Raw genomic sequence first — 11,587 nt, forward strand, 5'->3', positions numbered from 1 at the left:
CACCTTGTAAACAGGAAGTCCGCCATTCATACACCAAAACATTGCCATGTAAATAGGAAGTCGGTCATTCCATTCATACACCAAAACATCGTCGTGTAAACAGGAAGTCGGCCATTCATATACCAAACTATCGCCATGTAAACAGGAAGTCGGTCATTCTATTCCTACACCAAGACATCACCTTGTAAACAGGAAGTCCGCCATTCATACATCAAAACATCGCCATGTAAAAAGGAAGTCGGTCATTCCATTCCTACACCAAGACATCACCTTGTAAACAGGAAGTCGGCCATTCCTACACTAAGACATCGTCTTGTAAACAGGAAGTGGGTAATTCCATTCCTACACCAAGACATCGCTTTGTAAACAGGAAGTGGATAATTCCATTCCTACACCAAGACATCGTCTTGTAAACATCTAATTCCGAAATGTTAATCGTCAATTCTACTGACTTATGACAGATATCATACTTTACAAACAAAAATAAAACAATATTTGCATATGAATATATGAATTCAGAATAAAACTTAGTAAAACTATCGCTATCACTCTTTTTTCGAATATGAGGCAGTATTTAAAAGACGACAATTAAGTCTCGTTATATTTATACCTTTATATTCAATCAAACATTTTTTTTTAAATCTTAATATTTCGATGTTTGTGCGTAATTAGAACATGCAGACTCCGCGCTATGGCACATGTTTGATTGAATCCAGAACAACCACGATATTGAGGGGTGCTGGACGAACAGAAAATATCCTAAAGACTGGGATATTAAGTGATGGATACATGTACGTTTGGCAGACGTCCGCCTGACGACAGACTGCTGTGTAGTGAGTTTATACATATTGTACTGATGAAAAGCATCGAAATGACCCGATGGACCCTCTTCCGGTTACAACCATGTCTGGGATCCCTATTGACGTGTGTTGATCTGTGAAAGATGTAGGTCTACAGGCGAAAGAGAACGAACACAGATTGGACCGTTTCACTCCCTCAACAGTAGAGTCTTATCGTACTATTCGATTCAGCTAAAACATACATGACAACAAATAACTTCCAGTTCATCAGGGGATGTCTGTAGAGGAACTAGGTCCACTTTCTGAATTATGTTAACTTACTGTTTGGTTATCAAGGGATGTCTATGTGTATGAATTATGTTAACTTCCTGTTTGGCTATCAAGGGATGTATCTGTGTATGAATTATGTTAACTTCCTGTTTGGTTATCAGGGGATGTATCTGTGTATGAATTATGTTAACTTCCTGTTTGGTTATCAAGGGATGTCTATGTGTATGAATTATGTTAACTTCCTGTTTGGTTATCAGGGGATGTATCTGTGTATGAATTATGTTAACTTCCTGTTTGGTTATCAGGGGATGTCTATGTGTATGAATTATGTTAACTTCCTGTTTGGTTATCAAGGGATGTATCTGTGTATGAATTATGTTAACTTCCTGTTTGGTTATCAGGGGATGTCTATGTGTATGAATTATGTTAACTTCCTGTTTGGTTATCAAGGGATGTCTATGTGTATGAATTATGTTAACTTCCTGTTTGGTTATCAGGGGATGTGTCTGATGAATTACGGCTGTGTACAAGGTAATGTTCTTGAAGAGGAAACCATTTAAGAATGGTAGCATTTCCTCAGCAGCAACATAAGACATGCAAATGATAGTATACCATGTCTGTTGTTGTAACTTACATTTTGCAATTTGTTAGAATCCATACCTACACTATGAATAAATTTTATTTTGCTCCGTAAGTGACATATATATTATTTTCGATACAATCCACATTCCTACGCCATTGTGGACGACACGAGTGATTGTACAAATGTCCTTATAAAAATCAATCCGGCGAAATGAGTACATGCCCGTTAACGTGTGAAGGAACAAGTAAAGTGTACAGGTTCATTTTTCTCCTACACTGGACAGAAATACCCGCAGTTTTACCAGGGTGAGAAACAAGCTACATGTGCTCTTTGCATGTTTTCAACAATTGCATTTCGTCACGTTAAGAATACAATGACGTCACGGTGACATTACAATGATGATACGTCGACAATTCTGTAATATTTCCTTGCATTGATGTAACGTAGATATAAAATACATAATAGGGTAAACAGGATAAGAGAAGAATAATCATGCACCCCCATGCAAGCGAGAATCTCATCCCACTCAGTAAGAAACTTATGCTGCCGAACACTCGGTAAGCCTCGTGTTTTTGCAACTTAGAATCTTCCCATTGGAATTGAGATTTTTCTGTCTCACACAATTAGAATGGTTAGTATAGTGATTTTAATCATATTGTATTGTACCCATGCGATACGTTGTCCGTAAATTGCCAGTGAATTGTGATATTTACTGTGTGTCTGAGTCTATAACCTAGCTTGCCCCGTAGACAAGCATTACTGTCATGTATGTGTGGTGTAAGGTGACCTCGGATTTGTTAAGAAAAGCAAAGCGAACGCTATTCAGCTCCCAGTATGACCGACATGGCAATGGTCATAGAGCGTGACTGGGGACAAACTTAGTGATGTCGTCTCGAAAACAATCGATATGATTTTCAGAAGATTGCTTTAAGCGGAAACAGAATGGAACAATTATTGATCATCTTGTGTAATCAAGCTCACTTGCAAAATCGTCAGATTCCTGAGAGTAGGAAGATTCGAGTTGTCTTCACCGCAAGTCGCCCAGTAGATGAACGTGAGCAGGTGGGCATTCTCATAAACTAGGACAGCTTAGATTTCCACAGGAAGCTCTAGGGCATAACCACGGAAAATAGTCACAGTAACCTTTATACTTCACACTGGCATATTGGGTGTACGTGTTAGCGAGTCTGGGGAGATGGGGAACAGAAATGAACAGATGTGCCCCAATCTATGTGTCTGATACTCTGGAATCGTAACTCTTATATCAGGAGTTCATCAAACACGTTTGTTGTCCGTGAGTACTACATAGCAAAAAAAAAAGGTTGTGTGATGACACTCACGTGCCTTTAATTGCGCATGATTTGTCAGATACTTTGTACATTAAACAGAGGTGTAAACAGTGTCATTGTGATATATTACAAATCATGTTAATAATTATTGTGACGAGGTAGGATTCATTACATAGTCACACCGTTGTACTGGACAAGGTCGTTGTAGACAGTCCACGTGACTGTACGTTCCATAATTGCATGACAATATACATAGGGGAGATCACAACGGAACTTATCGTCTTGAAAAAGTGTACGATATGTTTCCTTTGGTAAAAACCTATAGACGAAGGCATACTTAGATTATATAATAATAACGGTGCACTAACTCGATCACGTGCTTGTTTTGTAACTACGGATATATGCATATGTAGATCTATAGAGTAGATACGTTTACATTACCAAGTGATAGATTAAAGGGAAATATTCAAGTCACATAAAGGAAATGCCAAGCATAAAATATATCAAAATATCAAAATGAAGGTTTACTTAACCATGTGGCATAGATTAAAGAAGAAAACCTGGAGATTTAAACGAAGGTTACATATATCTATGTGAAAAAGACCAAGGATAGGTATATCTAGTCACATGATATAGACCAAGGGTAGATATACATAACCACGTGATATAGACCAAGGGTAGATATACATAACCACGTGATATATACCAAGGGTAGATATATATTACCCCGTGATATAGACCAAGGGTAGATATACATAACCACGTGATATAGAACAAGGGTAGATATATATAACCACGTGATATAGACCAAGGGTAGATATACATAACCACGTGATATAGACCAAGGGTAGATATACAAATGTCATAACCACGTGATATAGACCAAGGGTAGATATACATAACCACGTGATATATACCAAGGGTAGATATATATAACCACGTGATATAGACCAAGGGTAGATATACATAACCACGTGATATAGACCAAGGGTAGATATACAAATGTCATAACCACGTGATATAGACCAAGGGTAGATATACATAACCACGTGATATATACCAAGGGTAGATATACATAACCACGTGATATAGACCAAGGGTAGATATACAAATGTCATAACCACGTGATATAGACCAAGGGTAGATATACAAATGTCATAACCACGTGATATAGTCCAAGGGTAGATATACATAACCACGTGATATAGACCAAGGGTAGATATATATAACCACGTGATATAGACCAAGGGTAGATATATATTACCACGTGATATACATGTAGGCCCAGGGTAGATATACATAACCACGTGATATAGAACAAGGGTAGATATATATAAAACCACGTGATATAGACCAAGGGTAGATATGCATAACCACGTGATATAGGCCCAGGGTAGATATGCATAACCACGTGATATAGGCCCAGGGTAGATATGCATAACCACGTGATATAGGCCCAGGGTAGATATACAAATGTCATAACCACGTGATATAGACCAAGGGTAGATATATATAACCACGTGATATATACCAAGGGTAGATACAGTATACATTACCACGTGATATAGACCAAGGGTAGATATACAAATGTCATAACCACGTGATATAGACCAAGGGTAGATATACATAACCACGTGATATAGGCCCAAGGTAGATATGCATAACCACGTGATATAGGCCCAGGGTAGATATGCATAACCACGTGATATAGGCCCAGGGTAGATATACATAACCACGTGATATAGACCAAGGGTATATATGCATAACCACGTGATATAGGCCCAGGGTAGATATGCATAACCACGTGATATAGAACAAGGTTAGATGTTGTCAAAGAAAGATAATTTGATCTTGATTTAAGGAGAGCATGACTAGGTGATATATATAAACGTTTGACTTACAGTCGAATGCCCACTCCGAATGCTCACTAGTGTCCACTGCCAACACCACGATGTTTCTTTGGTCACAGTCATCCCTAGCCGAGTCCGCCATTGTTTATACTAGACACCTTCGGGGCCCGTCCTGTATGGTTCCTAGTTCAGTCCTAGTTTAGACCTGTGATGTTTATTCTACGAAAGGATAGTGTATATAGCAGGGACAGTTGTATTTCCTGAAGCTTGACTTGGAGATCAAACAAACACACCGCAAATAGGAGTCCAGCCAATAGTCAGGAACAGTATAATACGTCTAGGATAGGGTCCGTGGGACAGATCGGGAGTCCAAGCAGCCGAGAGAGTTTAGGTTATAATCCAGCTCGGAACACTACAGAGTGATGTATACACACACCTCACCGGCCCAATGTCAATATGGCTCTCCCAGCAGCCACTGTATCAGCCGCTCTTCCTCATCCCAAGCGCGAGCAGCTCACATGGATCCTGCCGTGTATATATCGTTGTCAACTGTATCAGTCATCGGCCATTGCTTAAGCTTATTAAGTAAACCGTGTAAGGGATGATATGAAGTGGATCAATTCCTTTAAAAAACTTATTAGTCTCTTATAGTCATAACATGCGATTCAATACAATATCAACATGACGAGGTATTGTTTATGCTTCGTTCCAACGCTTATCTTTTTATCTGTCAACTGAAAAATATTCTTGTTTATGGGGTTCTTGCATAAATTTGAATTTATTGATAGCAGTTTTTGAATTTTGAAACGATAGTAAGAATTAATTACTGATTCTGTATATCTTAAATACATGAGTACATTTTACATAGAAAGATGATGATTCCTCGACTTAATGTCTATTTATCAAACAGCATTAACCATTTATATGGGCTGGTGGAAATAAAACTCTCTTTAACATATAACTGGCCTTCACATCATGATAATTGGTTAAACTTGTTAGATAATTTGATATGGCTCTAAAACCTCGTTTTTATCATTTCTATGAACTCAAAATCAAATTAAAGTCATTCAGGTTCTCCGATGTATCCCGAAATTCCCCGATAATTCCCGAATGCCTTGCATCACCTGACCGGGTGTATTTCCGAAACAAACCGATAAACACATTGGTTCAGAATTCGCTGTTATGTCTATAATGTGTAAGTAAATCTGTGAATTTAGAAATAAGAACTTGATTTAAAAGTTCGTTTTCTGTTTCCTTAAATATATATATATATTTGTTATTAGATTCCGTTTGCCTACTTTAATGTAATACAGTCCTAAGTTTGGTATTCATGTTTGAAGTACAAGTACTGAACTTTCCTACACAAATGTGCTTGTATGTACGCCATGTAATCACGCCATCATGGTTTACAGATGTAAGGAATCGTGCAGACTTGAATCATGAATTAAAACTCAGCTTAAACTAAGTAATATTGACTTATTTTGTTTTACGTTCCTTTCATCCCTCATCATTATTTGTTCGTCTTCAAAGTTGTCGCCATCACTGTTATTTGTTCGTCGTCACATCCGTCGTCATTACTATTATTTGTGTATCTTCAGTCGTCGTCGTCACTGTTATTTGTGTATATTCAGCCGTCGTCGTCACTGTTATTTGCGTATCTTCAGTCGTCGTCGTCACTATTATTTGTGTATATTCAGACGTCGTCAGTAGACTGTCGTCATCACTGTTACTTATTCGTCCTCATCGTCGTCGTCATCACTCTAATTAGTTCGTCTTCATAGTCGTCGTCATCGCTGTTATTTATTCGCCCTCATCACTTCGTTGTCATCATCTTTTTTTACATTTGTATTTGTTCATCCTCATCATCGCTGTAGTCTTCGTTGTAAAATCATACCACATAGTGATACAATCAAATCCTATGAGGTAGAGAGCGTGGCATACGTGTATAATGGTGATATCGAATCAGATAACGATCAAACCAATCATTTATGATGAAATCATATGATATAATGATAACATCAAATTATCTAACATGATACACACATATAACATAATGAAGTTGGGGATTCATATATTGTTTTCTGTATCATTTGTGACAGATATGGCGTTCCATAAACTATATATGTATATCTGGGGCATATTTATGTGTTTGGCAACTTGGTCTCTACTGCAACTGCTTCTCGGCATTGAAATAATTATGTTTGAATGAAAACAAGTTATATGTATTGTCTATAGGCAAATTGTTTATCTTGGTCATCAATGAGTGTGATCGTACCTCGTCTGTAGACAAGATAGAGCAAAAAGAAACATAGCTTTGTAAACATGTCGGGACTTTCAAAATCCAGAACAATCCACAATGACTCTCACAATACTACATTGTACTTGTAAAGGTTAGAAGTATAAATGGTTGATAATGTACAGCTTACTACTGTGTCTTGTCGGATTGATTGATACTTGGTGTCATCTGAAGAAGATACATCTATCAAGTCTGGATATTAATTTCACGCTGAAGACGGACGTTCATTTCTAGTTGAAAACGGATCATTTCTCGCTTAAGACGGTACACCAGTAACAAACGTCCAATTAGGGATTGAAAAGGATACAAGAACGTTCACTTCTGGCAGGGGACATTACGCCAATCAGTTACGTGCAATTTAAGCTGAAGACGGTACTCCAATCAGGGACTTTTATTTCTGGCTGGAGGATTTACACCAACAAGGGACGTTCATTTCTGGCAGAGAAGGGTTAACCAATGAGGGATTTTCATTTCTTGCCGGAGGATTAACACCAACCTGGGACATTCATTTCTTGCTGGAGGGGGTACACCAATCAGGGACATTCATCTCTGGCTGGAGGAGGTACACCAATCAGGGACATTCATTTCTGGCTGGAGGAAGTACACCACTCAGGGACGTTCATTTCTGGCTGGAGAAGGTTCACCAATCAGGGACGTTCCTTTCTGGCTGGAGAAGGTTCACCAATCAGGGACGTTCATTTCTGGCTGGAGAAGGTCCACCAATCAGTGACGTTCATTTCTTGCTTAAGGATTTACACCAATCAGGGAGGTTCATTTCTGGCTGGAGAAGGTTCACCAATCAGGGACGTTCCTTTCTGGCTGGAGAAGGTTCACCAATCAGGGACGTTCATTTCTGGCTGGAGGAAGTACACCACTCAGGGACGTTCATTTCTGGCTGGAGAAGGTTCACCAATCAGGGACGTTCATTTCTGGCTGGAGAAGGTTCACCAATCAGGGACGTTCATTTCTGGCTGGAGAAGGTCCACCAATCAGTGACGTTCATTTCTGGCTGGAGGATTTACACCAATCAGGGAGGTTCATTTCTGGCTGGAGGAAGATACACCAATCAGGGACGTTCATTTTTGGCTGGAGGATTTACACCAACCTGGGACATTCATTTCTGGCTGGAGGATTTACACCAATCAGGGACGTTCATTTCTGAGTGCAGAAGGTACACCAATCAGGGACGTTCATTTCTGGCTGGAGAAGGTACACCAATCAGGGACGTTCATTTATGGCTGGGGGAGGTACACCAATCAGGGACGTTCATTTCTGGCTGGAGAAGGTTCACCAATCAGGGACGTTCATTTATGGCTGGGGGAGGTACACCAATCAGGGACGTTCATTTCTGGCTGGAGAAGGTACACCCATCATCTACTAGTTGAGATGATTCCTACATCATATGCAATGATGACGAGACATTGAACCTTACGAAATGACAAAAAAATATAAGATTCTTACGACGGTCAGTTGAAAAAAAAATCCGCTATATTCTTTTTAAGTTATACGGACGGTGGTGAAACAGTGCTAGTGATGGTGATGAGCAAGAGTTTGACGACACGTGCGACTTGAATACTTATGATACATGGACACCTTGCACGAAAATCTGCTGTAATGAAAGGTGATAGATACTTGATGCTGGTGGAAAATCTTGAAACCTTCATTAAAAAGATTATTCTAAACAACTTATCTTGAACAGTGTTTTATATAATCCATGGACATTGAATACAAAAATACAAAACTATCAGTACATAATGTGAAAAGGATCTGAAAACAAGCTGAAAGCTTATATCAATCTATCTCCCTCAGAAGTTCAACATGATTTCATCTAGTATAGCGGTCAAGTCACAACACTGCTTAATCATTTTACAATTTATATAGGTAGTAATATAAATGAAAATTTATCAAACCATTATATGTATTTTCATGGAATGAATTGTCAGCAAAAGGACATTGGTGACATATATATATAACGAAAAGTTGTTTAAATATTATACCGTGATACATAAATATCACTAACATAGTTTAAATTTGATATGTCACTGGGGTTAACTATGATATATAATCAGGATCCTTTAAGTTAAACCTTTAAGGGTAAGGTATGATTTATCTAAAGATGAAAATTATGAAGATAATCTTGTATAAATATTGAAATCAGTTGAGCCACTTCCCTCAGATTGGTCTTTTAGAAGTCTATCTATCATTTGGAAAGTGACTGTTCACAAAAGTTTCTTTAGACAGTCTTTTTCAGAAATACCGAGTAAATATCAATTTCGTGAACTACGATTAGTGCGATACCGAGAGGTTGGAAGAGAATGCTAACCAATTATGACACAACATATTGAATATGGTTTACCAAATTATTTAGCCCAATTAAATAACATTGAGAAACCGTATTTTTATAACAAACTATTGTCTACTGTGTTGATATATTCTCAACAATCTCATGAAAGACGTCATGGATATTTCTTTTAACCCAGATGACTGGGAGAATACCCATGCTCTCCCTTTTTTCTTTTAACCCAGATGACTAGGAGAATACCCATGCTCTCCCTTTTTTTCTTTTAACCCAGATGACTGGGAGAATATCCATGCTCTCCCTTTTTTTCTTTTAACCCAGATGGCTGAGAGAATACCCATGCTATCCCTTATTTCTTTTTAACCCAGATGACTGGGAGAATATCCATGCTCTCCCTTTTTTTCTTTTAACCCAGATGACTGAGAGAATACCAATGCTATCCCTTATTTCTTTTAACCCAGATGACTGGGAGAATACCAATGCTATCCCTTATTTCTTTTAACCCAGATGACTAAGAGAATACCAATGCTATCCCTTATTTCTTTTAACCCAGATGACTAAGAGAATACCAATGCTATCCCTTATTTCTTTTAACCCAGATGACTGGGAGAATACCCATGCTCTCCCTTATTTCTTTTAACCCAGATGACTGGGGGAATACCCATGCTCTCCCTTATTTCTTTTAACCAAGATGAATGGGGGAATACCCATGCTCTCCCTTTTCATGAGACAAATGATTCAAAATTACAGAGTTAACAATACAGAATCATTAATAGATTTTTTTCACAAATTCTATGCTATTAAAACTAAAGATATTAGAACATCAGGAATGTAGCTTTTGTAGTGGGGCAAATGAAAAAATAGACCACCTTTTTGGGGATTGTACACATCGCCATTCACTCTCTCTTAAAAAAGAAAACCTGCTACCTTTCTATTTGGCTTAATTGATAGTGTTCAAGGGATACGTAGAAATATATGTTTCTTGCTTATTAAGATATATAAATGTATCATTGATGCGACAAATAATAAAATTCTAAATTGGGAAACATGCAATATATTTATACAAAATTACCGAAATCTGTATCTATATTTCACCTATACGTTGACCCAGAATGCAGTGAACAATATCCGGCAAAGATGGGAAAGTATCAAACTTATTTTAGAATGAGCCTTTAACGTTACACTTTGTTGATAGTGTGTGTTTCCATCAAAAGCCTTTGTCACACTGTACCTTAATTGATTGACGCAATTAAAATATCAATGAAAAAAAATATTATTTTATTTTCTTCGTCAGATAAGCCCTGAGCCCCACTCGATTTGCACTCTTCTCGGAGAGAAGCTTTCTAAGAAGACCGCATTCCGTTATCTGTAAATCGAGTAAACCGAAGGAATATAACCCAAAACAAACAAGTTTTTAACTTTTCTCAAATACTATGACACAAACATGTGCATGTATGTGTCATAAATCCTTCTCTAGTGAAACTCATCACTCGCACACTTAAACATGGTTGCCGCCATCTTGGAAGATAAATCGTCCAACTTCGAAACGGAAGAAGAAGAAGATCTTTCAGAAGCAGAAGAGGTACAAATCGAGTGATCGGAAGAGATATGCTAGAAGGAGAAGAGTGCAAATCGAGTGGGGCTCAGGAGTCATCATAGCAGTAGATCGGTGTTCAAGTCCATATCTAGGCTAAAAATGAACTGTTCTGTTTGATTTTGATATTTTCCACACATGAAGAGAAAATGAAAATTGATTTCAATATAAACACAGGTACAAAACGTGGTCTCATATGAGTTTTTTACTAAACGAATCTATCAATATTTTTTTTAAAGTTCGCCATTGAAGGGTTATTTGTAATTTCTGGAGGTATGGAGTTCCATAATTCTACAGCTGACGGTAAGAAAGATGAGTTATAATATTCTTTTACTGGGCTGATAAGATTGTCTGATTCTATAATCACGAAGATCTGAGCGTAAAGAAAGTACTAGGGAACATAGATAAATGATAAATAAATTGTTTTTACAATAAAATAAAGTTTCCAAAGGATAAGAGATCGAGTTCTGCGGCAGACAGTTTTTACAATAATTATGTTTTGCTTGTGAAATACATTTGTGATTACATGATTTTTTTGTTTTACTGTTTTATCTTTATCAGTTATACATCATTGCTGACACACTGTCATATCTGACACACTGTCTT

At 37.7% G+C, this 11,587-nt stretch overlaps 1 protein-coding gene across 1 annotated transcript in view; it reads right to left on the reverse strand.

Annotated features, from left to right (window-relative positions):
* The window catches only part of LOC117331679 (putative universal stress protein SSP1056), a 108,112-nt gene extending 102,852 nt beyond the window's left edge, over positions 1-5,260 (reverse strand). The window contains exon 1 of the mRNA XM_033890513.1: positions 4,844-5,260. Within this exon, the coding sequence (XP_033746404.1) occupies positions 4,844-4,934 (91 nt within the window). The 5' untranslated portion in view covers positions 4,935-5,260. The remainder of the gene's footprint in view (positions 1-4,843) is intronic.
* Positions 5,261-11,587: the final 6,327 nt, after the last annotated feature.

The sequence above is a fragment of the Pecten maximus genome, chromosome 7 (genome assembly GCF_902652985.1).
Source record: "Pecten maximus chromosome 7, xPecMax1.1, whole genome shotgun sequence".
Lineage (NCBI taxonomy): Eukaryota > Metazoa > Mollusca > Bivalvia > Pectinida > Pectinidae > Pecten > Pecten maximus.